The sequence below is a fragment of the Squalius cephalus genome (genome assembly GCF_949319135.1).
Source record: "Squalius cephalus genome assembly, chromosome: 25".
Classification (NCBI taxonomy): Eukaryota; Metazoa; Chordata; class Actinopteri; order Cypriniformes; family Leuciscidae; genus Squalius; species Squalius cephalus.
Window position 1 is genome coordinate 27971077 of NC_137146.1, and position 25038 is coordinate 27996114.

The 25038-nt window shown below is 36.3% G+C and overlaps 1 protein-coding gene across 2 annotated transcripts in view; it reads left to right on the forward strand.

Moving 5' to 3' along the window:
• The first annotated feature begins 2126 nt into the window (after positions 1–2126).
• cul2 (cullin 2) overlaps positions 2127–25038 on the forward strand; it is a 30763-nt gene continuing 7851 nt past the window's right edge. Inside the window, exons 1-15 of one of the 2 annotated variants that reach the window (XM_079863219.1) lie at positions 2127–2321; positions 4162–4301; positions 4964–5066; positions 5151–5245; positions 7371–7476; positions 7582–7664; positions 10832–10928; positions 11561–11671; positions 12103–12265; positions 14475–14599; positions 15805–15912; positions 17326–17385; positions 17507–17635; positions 20075–20161; positions 20349–20501. In XM_079863219.1, coding sequence (XP_079719345.1) covers positions 4183–4301; positions 4964–5066; positions 5151–5245; positions 7371–7476; positions 7582–7664; positions 10832–10928; positions 11561–11671; positions 12103–12265; positions 14475–14599; positions 15805–15912; positions 17326–17385; positions 17507–17635; positions 20075–20161; positions 20349–20501 — 1539 coding nt within the window. In that variant the 5' untranslated portion in view covers positions 2127–2321; positions 4162–4182. Of the gene's footprint in view, positions 2322–4088; positions 4302–4963; positions 5067–5150; positions 5246–7370; positions 7477–7581; positions 7665–10831; positions 10929–11560; positions 11672–12102; positions 12266–14474; positions 14600–15804; positions 15913–17325; positions 17386–17506; positions 17636–20074; positions 20162–20348; positions 20502–25038 lie in introns of both variants that reach the window. The other variant, XM_079863220.1, reaches the window with a different exon arrangement.

Consider the following 25038-nt stretch of genomic DNA (forward strand, 5'->3'; position numbering starts at 1 on the left):
CTTTTAATCTTTTGTCAAAACAACTTAGATAATTAATGTGGTTCAGATAACATATATTTTGAAGTTCTATTTATTAAACCATAATCTTTTGTCAAATCAACTTAGATAATGTTGTTCAGATAACATATATTTTGAGTTTCTATTTATTAAACCAATCTCTTTGTTGCATTAACTCAATTTTTTAATTTCAATGAACTCAAATTTTTATACAATTTTAAGGCAACCAGGTAACTTACATTTTTAAGTTAAAGGTTTAACTTAAAAATGTAAGTTACCTGGTTGCCTTAAAATTTTGAGTTCATTGAAATTAAAAAATTGAGTTAATGCAACAAAGAGATTGGTTTAATAAATAGAAACTCAAAATATATGTTATCTGAACAACATTATCTAAGTTGATTTGACAAAAGATTATGGTTTAATAAATAGAACTTCAAAATATATGTTATCTGAACAACATTATCTAAGTTGATTTGACAAAAGATTATGGTTTAATAAATAGAACTTCAAAATATATGTTATCTGAACCACATTAATTATCTAAGTTGATTTGACAAAAGATTAAAAGTTGTGATAACAAATCATGAAAATATTTTTTACAGTGAGGTTGTTGCGACTGCACCAGACGGTCTGCAAACTTCAGGAGGTTGACAGATGGGTCTTTTGCAGTGCAGTCGGTGTTGTACAGGGAGAAGAGCTGAGGTGAGATAATGCAATCCTGTCGAGCGCCAGTGCTGATTGTGTGGGTGTTGGAAGTGAATTTTCCCAGCCTTACTAGGATATGATCCACTGACAAATGGAGGTGGGCACAGAGAGCTGGGTCAGTTTAGTTAGGAGGATATCTGGGATGATGGTGTTGAAAGACCAGCTGAGGTCCACAAACAGGATCCTTGTACAAGTCCCGGTTTCTCCAGATGTTGCAGGATGAAGTACAGTCCCGCGTTCGAGAGCATCAACTGACCAGATAAGCAAACTGAAGAGGGTCTAGCAAGGGGCCAGTGGTGTCCTTCAGGTGGTCAACACCAGTTTCTCAACTGACTTCATGACCACAGACATCAAAGCAACTGGTCTGAAATAATTTTATCCAGCCAATAATTTAAGACACCATCTGGGCCTTTGGCTTTCCTTATGTTCTGTTTCCAAAAGACCCGGCATACATCCATACATGACTGAATTATTTATTGCTGACCAATTAAATTTAGAAAACAATATTATTTTCTCTTTTTATTGAAATATAACATATTAAAGAGACACTAGTGAATCGAATGTGGCCAGTAAGAGCTGTGCGTGTAAACCTCACTCCCCTAGCCTCAAGAGGTGTGCTAGCGGCTGAGGTCTTTAGCATCCTTGTTAGCGTGCGCGCCTTCCACACTGGAGACTCCTGTTCGAATCCTGCTCGAAGCGGGTTGAGTAGGACCGGTTACACTAGGCCTTCTTACTTTGGGCTTCACTTGTGTTCCTGGGGTCCACCAGTGCTGTTACACCCAGTCCAAGTGCAAATTATCTTATTATTAAGGTATAGCCAACCGTATTATAGTTTGTACAAATATGATATGATTCAAAGATAACGTAAGTTTTGTTGTAATTAAGTGATCGGTAACATATATATGATTCAATTTAAGTCACCTTTAAAATGACTCTGAAAAACCATTACAGATTCAGTGTAGGCCTAAACACATTTTTATGACAAAAATAAATTTTAATCTGATTTCTTATGGGCTATTTGTTCTGTTAAAACTGAAATATCATAACGAGTAAAGCTAAATTCAAAAATAGAATGTTTACCCCCAAACATTTCTTTCTACAAAGTACTAAAATGATCGTTAATGCAACCGTCAAGGACCTGGAGCGTTAAGGAAAAAGAGATTTGTCAATTTTCTTACTCATGCCTCTTCTGTCACGACTTTGTCCGCGAACAGCTGCCGTACTTTTCGGTCATACCACCAATAAAAGGGGGAGTCCGGTAAAAGCTGCGATTCAAGATTATCATTCATTTTATGCACAGTTTATCCCATTAATACACATTATTTGTATTACCTTAAAAATAAACGCTTATTCAACGTATCGTGTAGGTCAAAGGTTATTATAACTGTGTCCATCATTAACTGCGCTCGTCCACCCCTACAGCTGATGCAGTGGTGCAGTCCGTGAAAGGCAATGGCAGAGGTGTAGAGGGAGAGAGAGAGGAATCAAGCGTCTTGACAGCTTCACTTCAAACCCACAGCCGTGACACACTGACCCGTGGACAACACATCCAGACCCGGCCCAGCCGAGCCTCCTGACCGCCCGAGACTCGCAGCTCAGCAGGGCTTTCTCAATCTCAGGTGTGTGTGTGAATGAGCAGCGCTCATGCTAGCACAGACGTTAGCTGCAGTTTCAGCTCCATAACACTGTCTTTACATCATAAACACACTCCGATCGCTTATAAACACACGTGTACGTGTTTGTTTACCACAGCACACAGCTGTTATTCAATCACGTCTGCTTAAAATAACCCACAGCTTCTGATTTAATGCAGTCATATCATGGATATGTGTAACTAGGCCTCTGCAGTTTTGGGGGTGACTCTGTTTCACAGTAACTGGATTTACTTGAGGTGTTAACTCATTTGTTTTGGCTATTTATAGGGATGTTTCTATGTAGATCACATGATATTGATATTTTGATGTGCCTTGACAGCTATTTTGGATGTTGACACTGAGATAATGAGTTGATCTTCACTGATCTGCCTTTGTTGTGACAATCAGTTACTCCAATAATTAGTTTCCCCGTGAATGTGATGTTGTTTATGGTTGTTTTGTGCAGAGAGCAGACATGCATGTCTTTATTCTCTTCTAGACAGACCTGTCAAGTGTCAACTGATATTAATTTATAGTTAAATTGGTGTGTTGTGGTGGTCAACTGTTAGCAGTGTTTGGTAAGTTACTAAAAAAATCAAATAAAAAAAATAATTCATTGATTGTTAATAATTTCTTCTTCAAAAGTGTAATTAGATTACTGTACTGTTGCTCTCTGTAAAAAGTATCAGATTACGCATTATTAATTACGCTCTAAATATATCCCATATCAACCTCGGACAGTTGAACAATACAAGGATTGACATGAAACTGCTGTTTTGATTCTGTCAAATGAACAATATACAATTGCATAAATTATTATTGAACTGAACAAAGTGTGTAAAGGGAAAAGTTACATTAGAAACATATATTTTAACATTCAATTTTGATGTTAAATCCACTATTGTTTTATATAGAATTGTTCGTACAGTATTTAATGCAATTACCTCAGAAGTAACCATGATTAAATTACAGAAAAAGTAAGAGTAATCCCTTACTTTACTTTTTCGAGGGAAAAGTAATTAATTACGTAATAATTAATTACACCCAACACTGACTGTCAGGGGTTTAAAGCGGCGCTAAATTATTGAGAGCAGGAGGTTGATAACTTGATATAAAATATAGATATAGCAAATGAGACGAATTGCAGAAATCAAAGATGTATTCATTATTTTTTTGAACTTCAAACAAACTATTTAAAATATTTGGAAATATGAATTATTCAAGTTAACTCATAATAATTATAGAGAAGTATCTTTATTATATTGGTCTTATACTACAAGTATATTGATGATCAAAACAAAATTCTGAAAAACAAAATTGTATTTGAACAATTTATGATCAGCATGTGCTAGGAGGTACAGTTTCACTTTTAGGAAGTTATAGAAAACCTCAGGGAATTTTAAAATACTAATCAATGGGGAAAAAACATGGGATTTTCTACTAATTTGTGAATTTCTCTAAAATGCATTTTAACAAAAATCCATTTGACTTGCAAAAGTCATTTTTTCTAAAATTAGTTATACTATTATAATTTTTTTTAATACTTTGAATTAGATTTTTTCAAATATTTTTAGTTTTCATTTTAATTCTAACTTTTCTCATTTTTATTATTTTTTGTTTTGCTTAAATATTTCTATTCTATTTAATTTTGCTGTTGTGTTAGTTTGAACAATTTTAGTACTTCAACTTTCAATTTCAGTTTATTTTCACCATTTCAATTCCCGGAAATGCTTTTAATGCTTTTGGTTTTAGTTAACATCAACACTAAAGGGAACGCTGTAAAGGGCTGATTGTCACCTGGCTGTTCACGTCTTTCCCCCCGCAGTGGAAGCCGAAGCCACACACCATGTCCTTAAAGCCGCGGGTGGTGGATTTCGATGAGACGTGGAACAAGCTCCTGACGACGATCAGAGCGGTCGTGATGCTCGATTACGTGGAGAGAGCGACGTGGAACGACCGCTTCTCGTATCCTCCTGACACACTGTCCCGGCTGAGAAATATTGCTTCCTCTTTCTTCTTCCTTTTGAGTGTTTCTTGTAATCAGATTATTGGAGGTTTTATTTTATGTGGGTGCTAAGCCATAATTGCCATTTATTAAATGTCTTTTATACGTACCTTTTGCACTACCATTCATAACTTTGGTAGCATCAGTAAGATTTTTTTTGCAAGTTTTTTTTTTTTTTTCAGCAAGGATGCTTTAAATTGATCAAAAGTGACAGTTATAATGATACAAAAGATTTCTATTACATATAAATGCTGTTCTTTTGACCTTTCTAATCAAGGAATCCTTAAAAAATCACCACAATATAAAGCAGCATATATTCAACATTGATAATAATAATAACAAAAAATGTTTCTTGAGCATCAAATCATCATATCAGAGTGATTTCTGAAGGATCATGTGACACTGAAGACTGGAGTAATGATGCTGAAAATTCAGCTTTGATCACATGACACTTTACAAGTAACTTTAAAGTGTAATCATATTTCACAGTATTACTGTTTTTACTGTATTTTTGATCAAATAAAAGCAGAATAGACTTCTTTCAAAGTCTAACTTTTCAAAGTTTCAAAGGTGGACTAACTTCATGCATCCTTGATGAAATCCTCCTTAACGTGAGCTTCAGTGACATATACGCGCTGTGTGTGGCATATCCAGAGCCTTTAGGGGAGCGACTGTACACCGAGACCAAGGTGTTTCTGGAGAACCACGTCCGGCAGTTGTTCAAGGTAAGAACGCCTCGCTCTCAGCCAGTGCCGTTAGCCTTTAATCGCGGATGTCTTTTATATCACTGTGGTGTGTGTGTCTTTCAGAGAGTCCTGGAGTCTGAAGAAAAGGTTTTGGTGATGTATCACAGATACTGGGAGGAATACAGCAAAGGAGCGGAGTACATGGACTGCTTATACAGGCGAGTTCAGCTAGCGCTGGGAGTTCGTGTGATGTGTGCAGTGTTTGTCAGTGCTCGAATCCTCCTAGTCGAGTTTAATGTGCAGAGACAACTATACATAAGCGGTTCATAGGTTGTCTTTCTCTGGCTCAACCAATGGTGGAGTTGGGGGCGGGGCTACCAGGTTTGCTAAACTATAGAGCTGGTAAGTCCCGCCCCTTCCGCTAACCCCACTGGACCTCTAGATGGAAAAATCGTCAATGCAAGTGAATGGGAGAAAATAAATATTTTCTGGTCCCGTTTGAATTTTGCCATGAATGTGAACATATGTTGTCTGTGAATTTTTAATATAATTTTTCGTGTGAAGAATGCTACAATTTAGCTGGTAGAAGTTTGATACGGTTAGACTTTGTGTGAGAGCACTTTGTGGACTACAACTCTTCGCTGCTTTCGACGCGAATCTGAAGAAAGAACAGCCCATTTGTTTTGAATGTTGACATTTGGGTACAAAACACACAGGCATCTCGATCTGTCTCCATAGATTATCGCAGCATTAGCACCGTGGTTTAACAAGTGGAGGGAAAGTGTGTTATGGGGTGACGTCACATAGGCGACATGTAGTCTTTCTCGTTATGTCTTTTCCACAACTGCTAGCCAAAGAATCATACAATATACTGTCAAACTCGTAACATGAAAAATTATATAAAAAATTCACAGACAACATATGTTCACATTCATGGCACAATTCAAACGGGACCAGAAAATAATTATTTTCTCACATTCACTTGCATTGACGATTTTCAACCTAGAGGTCCAGTGGGGTTTTACGGATGGGCGGGACTTACCAGCTCTATATCAAGTGGTTGACAGATGAAATGTGGATAAATTAACTTTTAATTCTGAAATTAATTTTACTGAGCTTCACTACTTTAGTTTTTGGTGTTTGTGTTCATGCCGGTGTGATTCTTGGATGGTGAACCCTAACTTAAATAAGTGTTTATATTAGGCTATATCGTGATCGAGTGGTTGTATAAGAATTCGATTATTGGTCTTTTGTGTTTTACTTTAGTTTAACGTTTAACACTAGAAATCTTGAACTTTAGCCTAAGAAAATCAGTCTGATGCTAAACCTACCGTATATATATATTAGTACACACTGACTAAAGGTCTGTTATGCTCTTCATTTAAATACAGTAAAAAAAGTAATATTGTGAAATAGTATTACAATTTAAAATGACTGTTTTCTATTGTAATATATTGTCAAATGTAATTTACTCCATTTTCAGCATCATTACTCCAGTCTTCAGTGTCACATGATCCTTCAGAAATCACTCTGATATGATGATTTGCTGCATTTTTTCAGGATTATTTGATGCCTATAAAGTTGAAAAGAGCAGCATTTATTTGAAATAGTTTTTTTGTAACAATGTAAAAGTCTTTACTGTCACTTTTACAATAGTTGAATGCATCCTTGCTGAATAAAAGTATTAATAAAAGAAATCGTACTGATCCCAAACTCTTGAAAAGAAGTCCAGTCCCTTTATATATCAGACATGAAAAGTAATTGAATAGTTTTGCAATTCTTAATCTAGTTTTGTGTAAACTTGTCTGAATCCGTCACCACAGGGATGTTAAAATAACAGTTCATTAGGAGCCGGGAGCGTTGCACTGTGGGATACGGTATTCCCTGAAGTGTGCCTGTTGTAAACTGCACAGTTTGGCACACACACTAGATTTTCCTGTTATTTCATGCATTCAGAAAGTTTGCACACACAATATGCATGTTACAAATTTGGTAAGAGAGCAGGATTAGTACGCCGGTCTGAGGATTTGTGGAGAGGGATAGTTATCTTCATTTGATATCATACATTTCATTAGCACTGATTGTGAGTGTTCACTAGCATGCGCTACATTGAGTGCACAAGGTTTTGTTTCTCTGGCATGCAGTCGGCCTCGCCAAGGGCTTTGGTCAGTTTCTGCTTGGTTTCACCGCCTGAACCCCGTCACTGTCCCGCTGCTCTTGGTCAGCTGTGAAAACAAGCGGCTATTGAAGTGACGTCACCCGTGGCTTTATTGTGCATCAACATTCATTTAGAATAATAGCAACTGCTTTTCCCTAATTAGTGTTTTGATGAATCTGCTGCAGGTACCTTAACACACAGTTTATTAAGAAGAACAAGCTGACCGAAGCAGACCTGCAGTATGGATACGGAGGAGTGGACATGAACGAGCCGTTAATGGAGATCGGAGAGGTATGATCAATCAATCATCAATAGGATGATGAGCTATTCACTGTTCAGATGTCATATTGGGTTTTTATTCTGTCATAAACAGTGGAGTTTTTGTTGTATTTGCAGCTTGCACTGGACATGTGGCGGAAGTTAATGATCGAGCCGCTTCAACCGATGCTGATCGGGATGCTTCTGAAAGAGATCAAGAAGTAGGTTAAACCTTAAGATGGGAGGAATGTTTCCAGGTTTAATACAACTTTACCTCGAAACAGTTTCATTTATTTAACTGTTATTTACTTTAAGGCGAGACACGGCAGGCAAAAGCATCGTTTTGTTTTCACTGGTCAATTTTGAGATTTTGGGATATTTGTCTTCTTTCAGACTTGTGGTGATAAAAAAGTCCGAAATACACATTTAGGTCTTTATTTTACTACAGTTTGTGTTTTTGCGTCTGTAGATTTCTCATAAATTCAACACAAGTTGGCTTTCTAAATCATCCCAATGCTCCGCGATCGCTGTCTGCTCCCTGCCATCACACACACCGCTGGAAAGCTCTCTCTCTCCTGTACAGTGTTGTCGGATCCAAATATGGTCATTTCCTTTTTATCAGCAACCAATCGTGAAAGTAAAAGGGGGGATTTAAAGGGATAGTTCACTTTGAAATTAAATTTTGGTATGTTTTAGCTTACCTGAAGGGCATCCAAGATGTAGGTGTCTTTTTTTCCGCAGTAGTTTCAATTTTGATATTTTTAGGTCAAACCGTTCTTGTCTGTCAGTCATATAATGCAGGTCTATGGTCACGGTCTCAAAGAGCATGCACAGAGTCCAAATTAAAACAATTCCCCATCGTAAGTACACATTGATGGCCTAAGACACGAAACGAGCGGTTTGTGTGAGAAAACGAACAGTATTTATATCGTTTTTACCTCTTATAACACACCCACGTCCAAGTGATCTGAGGGCGCGCGCGCTTCCTGGTGTGTGACGTGTGCGCAGACTGGTGCATAGATATATACACTATATGTCGCCTTAAAGACATTCGTTCCAATGAACTGCCGTAGCCAAGGCGACATCTAGTGTATATATACTCTGCACCAGTCTGCATACACGTCACACACCAGGATGCGCTCGCGCCCTCAGATCACTTGGACGTGGCTGTGTATAAGAGGTAAAAACGATATAAATACTGTTAGTTTTCTCACACAAACCGCTTGTGTCTTAGGCCATCAATGTGTACTTACGATGGGGAATTGTTTAATTTGGACGATGGGGAATTGTTTCATTTGGACGATGGGGAATTGTTTAATTTGGACTCTGTGCATGCTCTTTGAGACCGTGACCATAGACCTGCATTATATGACTGACAGACAAGAACGGTTTGACCTAAAAATATCAAAATTGAAACTACTGCGGAAAAAAAGACACCTACATCTTGGATGCCCTTCAGGTAAGCTAAAACATACCAAAATTTTATTTCAAAGTGAACTATCCCTTTAACTCTAAAATCTTATAAATCTTTAAAGCCCGTTTTCTCAAAATTACTTTTCTCTCAAACTCCAAGTCCGAAATCTTCACTTCAGTAGCACCGATATACACCAAACTCTCCAGTCTTGTACCTAGTTATATTATGAAGACATTTACAAAGGGATTTGTAAATATATTATTCATTTTATTCCAAAAAACATGATGAAACATTTTTTTAAGGCTATTGACGGTATATTCTGATTTACAGGATAACAAAAGTAGATATCCATAAATCCCTCTGTAATTTTTTTCCCATCTAATATGTGAACACAATGAAAAAATAATTTTGAACCTTTATCCCATACTCAGATTTTGTTTTTTAAAATATATGCAAATTAGTGCATATTTAATTAGATAATGCCTAATTTGCATATTTAAACATTAAATTACAGAAACCGTGTAATACTTTTTTTTTTCTCATCTTAATGTCGGTAATCAACAGGGAAAGTTTCATGGTGATATCTGCTAGTTACATTTTACCCTATTCACCTGTAGTGTCTTGCCTAAACTTGATTTACTTTAACCATTATTTTACTTTATTTTATTTCTATTGACAAATGTATTTATTTTGTATCGGTCAATATTGAATATTTCATTATTTTAGTCTTTTTGTATGATTTTTGTCCACTTCAATTCTACAAATAGCCAAGGGTTTGAGGGAGCAAGCCAAGCGTAATCAATAAACAGCAATTAATAATTAACATTCCTAAAGGAATAAAATTGTGCTCCACCCACAGGAATTACACCGGAATTGCATAACCAGTTGTAGTTTATTCACATAGAAATGTAGTTCACCTAGTTCTCTTTTAGGCGTGGGCAATATTACTAAATTCTTATTTCACGATATGAGAAATTTTATTTCACGATAATAATAATATATCACAATATAGTTATTTTGTTTCATTTGATCTCATGTCGTTTATTAAAAATAAGAAAAAAAGTGGCAAATAAGAAAAAAAAATAGGACAAATAGCATATAACAAAAATGAAAATTAAACAAATTTAAGTTTTTTAGGTACATTAGGTTTATTTAACATGTTGGAATTACTACAGAAATGTAATAATCAAACGTAAAATATAAAATATTGCATAGTCTTCACTGTATGAATTAAATATTAATTCATTTTTATTAAAGCTTAAAAAGTGATTCACTCAAGAGCAGTGAGTTGTTTTATCTTTTGTGTGATTAGCATTAATGACACAGAGCAGCAAGTAGGTTTATTAGGCTGCTGTCACTTTAAGACCAAACGCATGGATCCATTATACACACACATCCGGTTTACACTCAACTGTTTATTTCTCTTGAGTAATAACAGCTGTGTTTGCATGAATACTCCACACGATGGGCATTTAGACAGAATTGCGTGTGTATTCGACCATTCAAGCTCAATAAAACGTGAAAGAGAACTGAATTCACAATGGTATGCACAGCATGTCCTTAATAATATATTGCACTTATTACTCTTTTAAACATTAAGCACATCCCACTCTTTATATACTAATTCATGCATTTCATCACTCAAGTGTCAGTAGTGCTATTGATTTACATATGGCAATACACAATATAGCAAAATCTCTAACGATAAGCATTTTATACCATGTTAATAATATAAATATAACAAAAATGCAAGCTTCACGTTCAAGCTTTTAAACCATTCTGCCCACTTGCTTGTTTCTGTTGTGTTTTACTGTAAATATATTTACGGTTCGTAATTCGCATCTATGGCAAGTCTTTGGTCCCACAGACACTTTTGCATGACCTGAACCCAAGTTCAGTTTTATTGATTATATGTCAGTTCTGCAGAGGATACATTTGCAGATTAATTAGTAAGTTTTGATGTTGTTTCCGTAGCGACCGATGTGGGGAGGACCCAAATCAGAAAGTAATCCACGGGGTTATCAACTCCTTTGTTCATGTTGAACAATACAAGAAAAAGTTTCCTCTAAAGGTGAGAATCTCGGTCCAGATGCATGTTATTTTTGTGTTACATTGATTCAAAGTTTTTTTTATGCTAATGTTACATATAAAGTTCAGTAATATTTTCTGTAAATATTTTAAAAAATGTACTTTTTGTACTCTACCGTTAAAAAAAGTAATTATTTTATTCGGCAAGGACACATTAAATGGATCAAAAGTGACAGTAAAGACATTTTTAATCTTACAAAAGATTCATATTCCAAATAAATGCTGTTCTTTTGAAATATCTTTTCATCAAACAATCCTGAAAAAAAAAAGTATGGCGGATACGGCATATTAGAGTGATTTCTGAAGGATCATGTGACACTGAAGACTGGAGTAATGATGCTGAACATTCAGCTTTAATCACAGGAATAAATTAATTACATCTTACTACATATTCTCACAGAAAACAGCTATTTTAAAAAGTAATAATATTTCACTATTTGTACTGTATTTTTGATCAAATAAATGCAGCATTGTTGAACATAAGATACTTTTCAAAAACATTTAAACAATCTTACCGACCCCAAGCGTTTGTGTGCATATTTGCATGCTTGGAGTGTGTGTGTTTTTGCACTCATGCGTCTGATTTGAAGACCACACCCTCTCTTTTAACCCCAGTTTTATCAGGAAATCTTCGAGGGGCCGTTTCTGACAAAAACCGGCGAGTATTACAAACAAGAAGCCTCCAATCTACTGCAGGAGTCCAACTGCTCCCAATATATGGAGAAGGTGAGCCTGTCCAATACCATTCAGTTCACATTTATTTGTATAGCGCGCTTTTCACAATACACACCATTTCAAAGCAGCTTTACAGAAAATGCACGACTCCACATTACAATTTAGAGTGTTCTGTCATCAGAGGAAACTGTCTAAGTTATGTATTTCAGAAATGTACATATGCAAATCACACAGTTAGCTAAAAAATTATTAATTTAAACAATATAATAATTTAATGCAGAAACAATGAGCTCAGTGAAGTAATGAATACCTGTTTGTTAACAAATGATTATGACATTTAGAGAAAATGTAGCATTGGTGTGTTTTACATTTAGAACAGTTGGTTTTGGTTATTTAGTCATTTTGCCATGTTGCTGTCGTTCCTGTGCTGGTGATCAGGAGACGTTTACTCTGCCTCCTGCTGTGTTCTGCTGCTCCTGCAGGTTTTAGGCCGGTTGAAAGACGAAGAGGTGAGATGTCGGAAGTATCTGCACCCCAGCTCTTACGCCAAAGTCATCCACGAATGTCAGCAGAGGATGGTGGCCGATCACCTGCAGTTCTTGCACGGGGAGTGTCAAAATATCATCAGACAGGAAAAGAGAGAGGGTCAGCAGGTTTATTTACGCTTACAACCAGTGTGAACGTTCACTTTCAGCTCATGGATTTATGTTTGTGTATGTATTAGGGGTGGAACGGTACACAGAAGTCACGGTTCGGTTCATACCTCGGTTCAGACATCACGGTTCGGTACGAGTTCGGTACGAGTTCGGTACAATGGAGGGAAAAGCAAAACAAAAATGCAGAAGGCTTGTGCGTGTCTCAGGCTGTACCACCAAAGGAAAATAAATCACTTAAGCCTTGTATTTTTTAATTAAGTTTTATTAATAAAGTAAAGGCATAGAACCAGTTTATCTGTAGTGCACTGACAATAGTTTTATATAATTAGTTTATTAATTAAATTAATAAAAAGACAAAAAGACCTTGAGAGATATGTTTGGTAATTGTACCTGAATGAATTGAAAATTAATTTGCTACATTTCAGATGTTTTCCTTAAAATTTTAATTAACAGTAACTTGAACACTTTGCAGTTTGAATGATAAACAATATATCATAAACAAAACTGTATAAACAAAATAACGGAGTATGTTTTTATGTTTCCAATGTTTGATCGCGCCCACACACACACACACACACACACACACACACACACACACACACACACACACACACACACACGCACACAAATATAAGTAAACACTTTGCAACTTTTCGATCGCGCCCGCGCCTCTCTCTCTCTCTCTCTCTCTCTCTCTCTCTCTCTCTCTCTCTCTCTCTCTCTCTCTCTCTCTCTCACACAGACACACACACACACACACACACACACACACACACACACACACACACACACACACACACACACAAAACATATTCCAGTATTGCAATCTTTACATTGCAGCCTGTTCATTATAGCCACAGAGCTTCAGAGCTAAGGCGGGGCTACAGATTAGGTGTCCCTAAAGAACCCGCGTATCTAACAGTAGTTCTGCATTACATTAATTCATTTGCACGCAAGTTTTATTTATTTTTATACCGTGTATTCTCCGTGTAAATTTATGCACCGAACCGTGACGCCCGTACCGTTTCGGTTCAATACGAATACATGTACCGTTCCACCCCTAGTATGTATGCGTCTCAATGGACCACTTGCACTGAGCTAGTACAACTCACTTATGTATATTTTCAATGTACTGTCGTCATTGAGTTGACTAAACGTACACAAGCAATCCTTTTTATTAGTCAAATTCATTTAAAAATGTAAACTCAACAGGTATGAAATATCAGTAAGAGAAAAACACTGTTAATGAGAAGACGAGCATATAGGACTGCTGCAGGTTAGTGGGTCAATATATGTAGTCTATTTATTATTCACTATGCACAGTTGGAAAGAAAATATATTTATAGGAACATTTCAGCAGGCTCAAGATAATTAATGTAGAGATCATGATTAATTGTTTTAAAGGGGTGGTATAATGCCCTTTTCACAAGATGTAAAATAAGTCTCTGATGTCCCCAGAGTGTGTGTGTGAAGTTTTAGCTCAAAATACCCCACAGATATTTTTATTTAGCATGTTAAAGTCGTCACTTTTTGAGGGTGAGCAAAAACGCACCGTTTTGTGTCTGTCCCTTTAAATGCAAATGAGCTGCTGCTCCCGGCACAGGGGGCGGAGCTTCAAGAGCTTGTGTCCTTTTACCTCACACACACATGCACTGAACATTTCAAAAACTTTTAGCCTTTTATGTTCAAACCGAAGTCAGAAAGATGGAGAGACTCAAGAAGAAGTGACAACATGTAGACAACATTTCTGAATGGTTAGTTGGTGAATTTATGTAGCTGATGCATATTCTGTCTTGATAATCTATCAATCGTGTTCCAGGGGCGGGGTTTATGTTAATTTTAGGGTTGATGATGTCACTAACCCGGGAGGAATGTCATGTAGTCTCTACCAGCCGTTTGTTGTAGTCCTTAAAAAGCGATTTCTTTAAAAGCAAATATCTCCCTTTGCTCTGAACTTTGAGCGTTGTAACTTTGCAGATGTTGTTTATGCTCAAACAGCAACATTACACACTCACTAAAGTTAGAAAAGTGAAATCATAATCAACCACCCCTTTAATCCATTGGCAGCCATAAAACGTTGAACGCTGTTAGCAGAAACTCCCGAGGTGTAATAAGTAGATCGCGGAAGTAGTTGTGCAAGTAGTCCATTGGCTTGTTGTAAATGTAGGTCATCGTCTTGATGGTTTGTTTGGTTTCAGATATGGCGAATATGTACACGCTACTGCGGGCCGTGTCCAGCGGCTTACCTCACATGATCCAAGAGCTCCAGGTCCACATCCATGATGAGGGTCTCAGAGCCACCAGTAACCTCTCTCAGGAAAACGTGAGTAACTGGGGTGATGTGCAAGGAACTATTTCACAGACAAGGCTTAAGCCTAGTCCCAGACTAAAAGGCTGAAAAGTAACTTACACTGACATATCTTATGTTTATAAAAGCTACTTAAATGTACTAATTAAACATATGAGGCATAATCCTGGCTTAATCTAAGCCCTGTTTGTGAAACCTTAGAGTCTAGAAGTGCTCGGTAGCTATATGTAAGATATGAGGTACGAGAGGCTGTGCTGTATCGTGAATAAGTCACGGCTGAAGGGCGTTGTTCGGCTCGACGCGAAGCGGAGTCATTCCCGATACAGCACAGCCTCGAGTACCTTATTGCTTTTATAAAACGTTTACCACACAATACAAATATTAAAGCCGAAAAATATGTATCTATGCAACTTTCATGAAGTAAAATCACTAAAAGCCTTCCTTCCGCTGGAAAAAATAGTCCCTGACCGTAAACAGCAACAGACGTTACACACATTATTTCACCATTAGATGGCGGCAAAGACTGTCTTTATGAGTGAGTCAGTCAGTAGAGAAGACTTTTACATTGAAAGGACTCAAACGTGTGATCACGGAGAAGCAAGACACAACTGACAAATGATTAGGGCTTGGGAAAAACCCTTAACTGTTAAAAGGACAAGATAGTGGACATTCAAACTTTAACCATTATTTTATTTTATTTTATTTCTATTGACAAATATATTTATCGGTCAATATTGAATATTTAATTATTTTTGTCTTTTTGTACGATTTTTGTCCACTTCAATTCTACAAATAGCCAAAGGTTTGAGGGAGCAAGCCAAGCGTAATCATTTTTTTATTATGAATATTGGACTGACCTGAAGGAAAATGCTATATCTACTGTAAATGCAGGTACACTCGCTTACTCGATCTCTCACAATACTCTACTCTAGCTTCAATGAACAATATCAATGAGATCAAACCATAGACTGTAAAAAATAAAGGATCAAACATGTGTTTGCGTTGCTAAGAGTGGATGCTAAGGGTGTTGTGTAGTAATACATAGAACCGTTGGGTGAAGCGGTCATAGCCGTGTTTTATCGTGAATTAAACACAGCTTTTGACCAATCAGAATCAAGGACTGGAACTAACCGTTTTATAAATGTGATTAAAACAGGTTTATATGCAGAATTATTTGTATATTGCATTAATTGCGGTGCTCTCTGATCTTTGTCTTGCAGATGCCAACCCAGTTTGTGGAGTCAGTGTTAGAGGTTCATAGTAAATTTGTCCAGTTGATTAACACAGTGTTGAATGGGGACCAACACTTCATGAGTGCTCTTGATAAGGTACACTTACATTTCAACACAGTTTAAAAATGATTTACAAGTGTCTATACAGTAACAGGCAAAGATTTAGACGCTCATTATTGATGGTAAAAACAGCAATACTTTGAAATATTTACACAGTATGATGTAATATAAAGGCTACACTTTATTTTAAGGTGCCCTTATTACAGTGCAATCATACAAAAAAGTACTGAGTAATATTAATTAACAACATTATGGGTAGGGTTTGGTTTAGAGTTGGTTGCTTGTAATTATGAATAATTTACTGTTATTACTATAGAAAGTACATGTAAGATGTGTAACGGACAAAACTTTAAAATACTGTCTTACCAATTTAATAAATAACATAATAGTAAAAACAGCAATACTTAGAAATAATACTAATGCAATTATGGAGATTAATATATAATAAAATAAATTATGATGTAATAACATAACATAATAATAGGAAAAACATCAATACTTAGAAATAATACAAATGCAATTATGGAGAAACAATATATAATATAATAAATTATAATGTAATAACATAACATAATAATAGGAAAAACATTAATACTTTCAAATAATACAAATATAATTATGGAGATTAATATATAATATAATAAATTATAATGTAATAATTTTTATTAACTTATAATTATTAACTTATTAATTAACTTATAATTAACTTATAATAACTTAACATAATGATTGTAAAAACATCAATACTTAGAAATAATACAAATGTAATTATGGACATTATGAATATATATAGTAATTTAATGTAATGTAGTATAATAACAACATAATAATAGTAAAAACATTAATACTTTGAAATAATACAAATGCAATTATGGAACCTGATATATAATATGATAAATTATAATATAATAACATAACATAAGGATAGTAAAAACTCAATACTTTGAAATAATAATGAAATAATACAAATGCAATTATGGAAATTATTATATGATATGATCAAATATATATTAATATACATTATAATGTAATGTAATGCAGTAACGTAATGTAATGAATGTACAAAATTCAATACTTTGAAATAATACAAATGCACTAGTTATTGAATATAATATAATATAATATAATATAATATAATATAATATAATATAATATAATATAATATAATATAATATCATATAATATCATATAATATACTTAAAACACACACGTCCACTCTAAAACACACCTCAGCAACACTATAGCATCATGGCTGAGAATTAAACACAGAAGAGCATCACTCACATTTTCTCCAGAAAATTAATTTTACAGTTCAACCTGTGCAAACGTTCTCTCTGTAGTCCAGTAGGGGGTGTCTGGGATTCAGAGAGCGTTGACCTCGGGTTCATGTGTGTGTTTCCAAACCCTGGAGTTTGTGGTTTGTGCTTTTATTGCTCATTTCCCTTCCAGGCCTTGACTTCAGTAGTGAACTTCAGAGAGCCCAAATCCATCTGCAAAGCACCTGAGCTGGTGTGTAATCACTGTTTATCCTGCCAACTTTAGATCAAGATGACTAAATACACTCTTACAAACCTAATGAACACACACTGACTGAACATTAACACTCCTTTTCCTCTTCCCCGCCGCACAGCTGGCCAAGTACTGTGACAACCTGTTGAAGAAGTCTGCAAAAGGAATGACGGAGAATGAAGTCGAGGACAAACTGACCAGCTTCATCACCGTCTTCAAATACATCGATGATAAAGATGTGTTTCAGAAGGTGAGGCCATGACTTGATTTAAAGAGAACAGGAAATGATGCAAAGAAGAAAATGGAGAAACAGGATATGGAAAATGTTGCGAGTTGGATTCGAACCTGTGTTGCTTACATTTAAATTAAAAGTTGACAAGATAACCCTTTATATATATATATATATATAACATGCTGCGTTAACGTGAGACTCTTATCAGGCGATAAAAAAAATATCGCCGTTAATCTATTCTCAAAGTTGGGTTGGGAGCTGGGTCTATACTACGCAAGCTATGATGACTTTCACCTTGATATTTTAGCGCGGATGTATACCTAGCCGAATTCGGTTCGGTGTTCGGTACGCATTTTCAAACCGAACGGTTCGTTGGATCATTTTTCCTGCCGACCAAAATTTTGTTATTTCAAATGTAGGCGGGTCGCGCGTGGCAAGTGCGCTCATAATGTAAGAGACGCTGGCGCGACCACAACATTCTCGACATCAAATGGCAAACGTAATGCAAGCGGAACGAAACTGAGCTACTCGTTATTGTGTGGTTGACGGACCGTTGTTTATCAGTTTGGACCAAAGCAGCGCGAGCTGATCGTGATCATGCGACACTGTTACTACACAGCGCTAAGAGATCCAGTAAATAAATAATTTGAATTCGCCACAGAAGTAATAACATCGCTGCGAGATCTAGTGAGAAACATTCGCATTTCTCCGTTATTAACGGATCAAACAGTGTGTAAAGCCAGGAAGAAACATTGTGCCATGAATGAACTATCCGGTGTCCACAGATCTGCAACATTTACCATGGATTTACTGTAGTAAAACTAACTGCAACCATGGAAGTTTGGCAGGAATAGTAGGCTATAATGCTTTCAAGTAACATTACGTTGGTTTTATTTTGACATTATGAATAAAATTGCTGCCCTCAAATGTTAATCTGAACTAAAAATAGACCTTTGTTTATAACTACTACAATATTAGGCTACATTTCATTTTTTCCAAGGAGCTGTTTTGTTTTATATGCTCATAAGAAGAGTCTATTATAGCTCCATCATTGCTCAAAGTAAAAAAAAAAAAAAAAAAATTCATACTATGTTAGTCTAAATAATAAATAAAAAAAATCTCTGGCATTTCTTCACAAGTTCTTTTAAATGTCACTTTGTATTTAAGAAACACGTGCCCTTTAGTCATTATTTGGGTAGCACACATATATTCTGAATGCCTTTGGCAGAATTCAAATGAGCCATTTTAATCTAGATTAATCTCACTGTAATCTTGAAATTAATCTAGATAAAAAAAAATCATCTATGCCCACCACTAATATATATATATATATATATATATATATATATATATATATATATTAAAAAAACTTGAAAAAAAAACTTCAGAAACTTTAGAAAAAGTATTTTTCTATTGGGAAAATTAACCAAAAATATGTATGATGTCATATCTCTTGCTCAGAGATGGATACTGATTTTTGTCCATTGAAATGCTTTACAATGAGAATGTCTAAGTTGCAAATCATAGTCTGTGATGTCAGCTAAAAGCTATTGGTCAAACATTTTGATGTGTCCCATGCCATGCTAGCATGTTTTAACAATGGGCTAGAATTGTTGTGTTAGCTATGTGTTAAAACATGCTAGCAAAAATTGTCACATGTGTGAAAACATGTTAGCACTATGTTAAAATATGTTATCAACATGTTAAAACATGATAGCAGCACGATAACGTTAAAACAGCAAAATGTTGAAAAAGATTTTTAAGTTTTAGTAACATGTTAAACTTTAACAGTGTGTTAAAATAGCATTGTTGTGTTAGGAATGCTTTAAAAGATGCTAGCAGCATGTTAACATGCTAGCAAAAAAATACTAAAATGTGAGAAACATGAGCTGCGTTCATGCCATGTTGTAATTACTGTAATTGCGAGATGAAAACCAGTGTTCATATCCTCGGACTGGGAATGCAAAAAAAAAAAAAAATTCAGAGTTAACAAAGTTGTAATCACGAGATCTACGAGGACGTGACTCTTGTAAATCATGCAATTACATTAATTCCGACATGGCTTGAACACATTTGTTATGAACGTGTTAAAGCAATTTGTTAAAACATGTTAACAATTCTTTAAAACATGTTAGCAATTTGTTAAACATGTTAGCAACATGTTAAAACATGTTAGAATTGTGCTAGCAATGTGTTAAAACATATTGCAGCATGCTAACATGTTAGAAAACAGCACATTATCAACATAGTGTTAAACATGTTACTTACCACATGATATGAAAATGTTAAAACATGATAAATCAATGTGCTAAAACGTTGTAACAAAATGTGTTAAAACATGCTAGTGTTGTTGTGCTAGCAATATGCTAAAATGCTAACAAACATGCCAGCAAAATGTTAATGGCACTCACTGATTTCCTGTTTTTCTCTCTTTTTAATTGTCATTTATTCTTGTAGTTTTATGCCAGGATGCTTGCAAAGAGGTTAATACACGGACTTTCATTATCCATGGACTCCGAGGAAGCCATGATCAACAAACTGAAGGTACAGAAAGTCTCACACACACACTGACGTCTTTCTTGAAAAGTGTGTAACGGTTCACAGATGTGAGTTCGCTGGCTGTGGGCGCCTCAGCTCTGTCATTATGCAGAGCCACGGATGAGACTGATGAAGGGTTTGGTGTGATTAAAGTGAGCAGACCTGTCATTGTTCCTCTCTCTCTGCTTTGCAGCAAGCGTGTGGCTATGAATTCACAAGCAAACTGCACAGAATGTACACTGATATGAGCGTCAGCACCGACCTCAACAACAAATTCAACAACTTTATCAAAACCCAGGAGACTGTGGTGGACCTGGGCATCAGCTTCCAGATTTACGTATTACAGGTAAGAGAGAATATTATGACTGTGTTGTTCATACAAACATGTACATGCACGTTCTTAGGCTACGTCTACATTAATCCGGATACATTTGAAAAGCGTTTATAAACGCTCTCCGTCCACACTAGCGTTTTCAGGCGTTTTCGAACGTTTCAGTGTGGATGAGAAACTTTTGAAAAACGCCTGAAAACGCTAAATTCACCTTTACTGCGCATGCGTAAAACCCCACAAAATATCACTGATATGATTCAGATGGAAAAATAAATAATGAAGTTATCGCGCAATTATTCTGCAATTATTCAGAAAAATATACGTTTTCAAATGAAACCGTATTAGTGTGGACATGGCCTTAATCCGATTATGCTTAATAAGCAGATAATGCACGTGATCATGTAAAGGTGTTAATCCACTTTCCTTCATCAGAGTATAAACGTATAAACGTTTAACGGCTGATAAGGGTGTCACGATTCCGATTTTAAATCGAAATTGATCGAAATTAATGCTCAATCTCGATTATCGAATCAAAAAATGGAATCGTCGATGCTGTCACGCCCCCGTGTTACGTCAGCTTGTCTTGCCAAGCGAGAAAAAAAAAAAAAAAAAGTGTTGAAGACAAGTGCTGCGAACTCTCACGCATTCACCGTGAGACACGCGCAATTGACACTTTTCCCACGCTCTCACGCACAGAAAAATCGCGAAGCAAAGAGGACACGGAGACCGACAGACTAGAGAAGGTTAATTTATGATATTAAAAAAATCTCAGCTCTCAGATTCTGTCAATTTTATTACGAAATTCAAACAATAAATGCCGTTTTGGCGCTTGTAAATGTTACGTGACAGATCCCTAGCGCACGTGAACCGATCATCTCTACTAGCTAGTAGTAAAAAAAAACACGAACACTGTTGAAAGATACAGTACAACTTACCGAAATGTATATTCCTCATACATAATATCGATCAATCAGTGTTTTTCATCAGCGTGAAGAGGTCAATAACACAGCTGGAGAACAATTATGTCACATTTGCCTCAGGAAAGCCATTCAATGACCATAATATAGGCTACGTAGTTGGCAAGAAAAAAAAAAAAAAAATAGCTATTGAGAGTATTTTGCTAAATATGTGTTCTATATTACATAATATATTTTTTTTACTTATATCATTAAATAAAGTTGTTATTATAATAAAAAATGCATTATATTTAATTATTTTTAACCTTAAATAATAGCCTACTACCAGCTGATAGGGCTCTCTGTATGTTTACAGCATTAGGTGAGTTGTTTATTTTTTTTTTTTAGACAAATTAACGCCTATCTTGTGTAGCCTACCTAATATTTATCCAAATGAGTCAATATTAAATCAAATCACAATAATTGAATTGAATTGAAATAATAAAAAAGCGTAGCATAGCCTACCAGAAATTGTACCATGTAAACATTGTAACATGTCACTAAATCTAATAAAAATCAGTTTTGAATGTTAGTGTTAGTGTTAGTGAAAAATGTTAGTGACAATCACAATACACTTATTGTGATGCAATTTTTTTTTACAATCAAACAAATCGAGAATCGAATCGAACCGTGACTTTAGAATCGAAAATGTAATTGAATCGAGGATTTGGAGAATCGTGACACCCTTAACGGCTGAAGCATAAACCGATCATCACATCTAGATTTCGCCCTGCATGTAAACGCATTAATCTGATTTCTGTCGGCTAATTAAAGTGCGCATGTGTGATGTGTGACAGTCCTTACTGTGAGTTCAAGCGCATCCAGACAGAGCGAGTGTTTCGCAGTGAGAGAGGAGGAAATATATCGCAAACTCAGACTCTTTCTAGAGTCTAAAAATGATAAAAGTGCAGAAGAAGAAGAAGTGGTGTACAGTCAAAATGCTGCGTCTGTAACTGCATTAGGAGAACATATGAGCCAATGACATGTTGCAATACTCTTCTTCAGTTTATAATGCTTCATTTAACATCACAACCGACAGAACAAATGAAATACTCAGAGTCTGATATGCTAATTATAAAATTTTTATGTCACTACTGGGAAATAACCTGATTTATTAATAAAGTCTTGTAAACGCGGTTTACTTGCATTCATTTGCATGTAAACCTGGACAAGAGGTTATATTTCAATAAGCTAATTTCTGTGAGTTATCAGCGTACTGGTGTGGATGTAAACGCGCTCATTAGGGGTTCAAGTATGAAATGCTGAAACCCTATTGTAATTGTAAGGATTTGTAAAACGCATCGTGCAGGCCAAACCGTAAGGCCTAGAGCAGAGGTCTTCAATCCTGCTCCTGGAGGGCCACTGTCCTGCAAAGTTTAGTTCCAACCCTAATCAAACACACCTGAATCAGCTCATCAAGCTCTTCAGAATCGCTTGAATATTCAAAGGCAGGTGTGCTGAAGCAGGTTGGAACTAAACTCTGCAGGACAGTGGCCCTCCAGGAGCAGGATTGAAGACCTCTGGCCTAGAGACTTGAAACCTGGCCAGATGGTAGGCCTCAATTTGGGGACAACCTATCAGAGTATGACCCCGATTGGCCCATAGGTGGTGCTACAGCAACCAAAAGTACAAAATCGCTCATAACTCTTAGACCGTTTGTCAAGTGTCTTACACCACTGTGATCCCTGGCTCAAGGCGGACAATATTGGTATCTCCAATTTCGATTTAGGCAGGAAAAATTTTCTGCTATGTCGAATTTTGTCCGAAACCTACTTTTGCGAACTAGTCCTAGGTTTTTCGCCTGATCGGAACCAAACCAATCTAGGACAATTCTCTGGACTCTCTAGATCAATAATTATTGAAAAAAAGTTGACCTTTTGTATTTGGATGGCTGTAATAGGGTCATTTATAAAATGGGTGTGGCAAAATACACTAAAAAGCCTATAAATCCTAAATGAAAACTCAGAACTTCATGAAAATTGGTGAGCATATGTGACATAACATCATGAACAAGTATGCAAAATGTTATGGAGATCGGACCATAGGTGGCGCTATAACTGTTAAAAAGCTTTAAAACCATATATTTCCTATGGTAAATTGCCTGTATTGGCTGTAAATGGTCTTTTCCATCTATTATGTCAGTGGTTACATGCTTGCTAAATAAAACTTAATAACTTTTGATGCTTTTGTGCTTAAAGGCCTTAATTGCTTGAACCCCGATAAATGCTGCTTGCAGCTTTAATTAAGTATTAAGGCCCATTCACACCAACAACTATAAGCTAACTATGGGCCTTATCTTGCACCCAGCGCAATTGACTTTGTACAGCGACGCATGTATCATTCCTATTTCTCACCCGCGCACAGCGGACTTTTCCCTACACAGACGCACGTCGGTAAATTAGGGAATGAACTTGCGCTCCCGGGGGCGGTTCAGCGCAAAGAGGAGGCGTGATCCGGCGCAAACGTTCCCTGGTGCTATTTTGCAGTTTCAGAAAACAATTCCGCCACTGACCAGGAGAAACCTCGTCTAAAGTCAGTGGCGTGTTGCGCATGTTATTCAGATGCTATTTTAAGGGCGAATGCTTGGCCATAATCAATGTAGCGTGTGCACAACGCACATACACTTTGATTCTCTACTTTACACAGACGTTTTCATTTTTGCAAACCGTTCATTATTACAAGGAAAAATATTAACACACGAGGGAAATCATTGTGGTGTCCATGAAGATGTGAAAAAATAGGCATAAATCTAGCTTACACATTTACCCAAATTATCATACGCCTGTTTAACCGAAGCTAATTTGGGTGTGTTTCTCCATCCCCAATGTCACTTCTCTGTGTTTTACGGCCCTGACGAGAACGTCGGTCTCCTCGGCTGTGAACCGCTCCTGGCAAATCCGCCGTTATAATAGCAATCCGCCATGGAACAAGCGCGCCTGCTCTTAAAGGGAATGTGAGATGTCGCTCTGATTGGTTTATTTCATGTTACGCCCAAACCACACCTATGAATAATGAAGCGACTTCAGACCAACCCATTTTAGATTTGTGTCGGTGCAAGAGTAATTTATCCCGCCGGTATAATAGCAACAGCGCCCGAGATCCGCCCACAAAGTCACTTGCGTTTCGCGTTTGATTCTTGCGTTTCAGATCATTAAGATAGAGCCCTCTAACTGTAACGATAACTATATTAGCATCTAAACCTGCGGAGTATCGCTCTGTTTACAGTATTATAAGTATACACTAGTTTTGTCTCCTGCCGCTTTAAATGCTTGAGTTCTTGTGGATTCTGATTGGCTGTCATTGTTTTAATTGTTCATCAGCTGGAAAGGATCGTTCTGAAAGTGATTCCAACGATATCGTTTCTCTGTGCTGTTATCATTATAGTTGTTCTTATATATTTCAAATGATTTTTAGAACTATATCTTTATCATCATAGTTATCGTCCTTGCTGTGAACGGGCCTTTAAACTTAATCCCGCAACTTGATGCTACGGACATGAATGTTGAAGAGAAGTGTGTGCTGTTACTTTTCTCAGTGATCAGACTTGTGGTTTTCGTCAGGTTGACAATATAACAGGCGATAAAATCCAGAAGCAA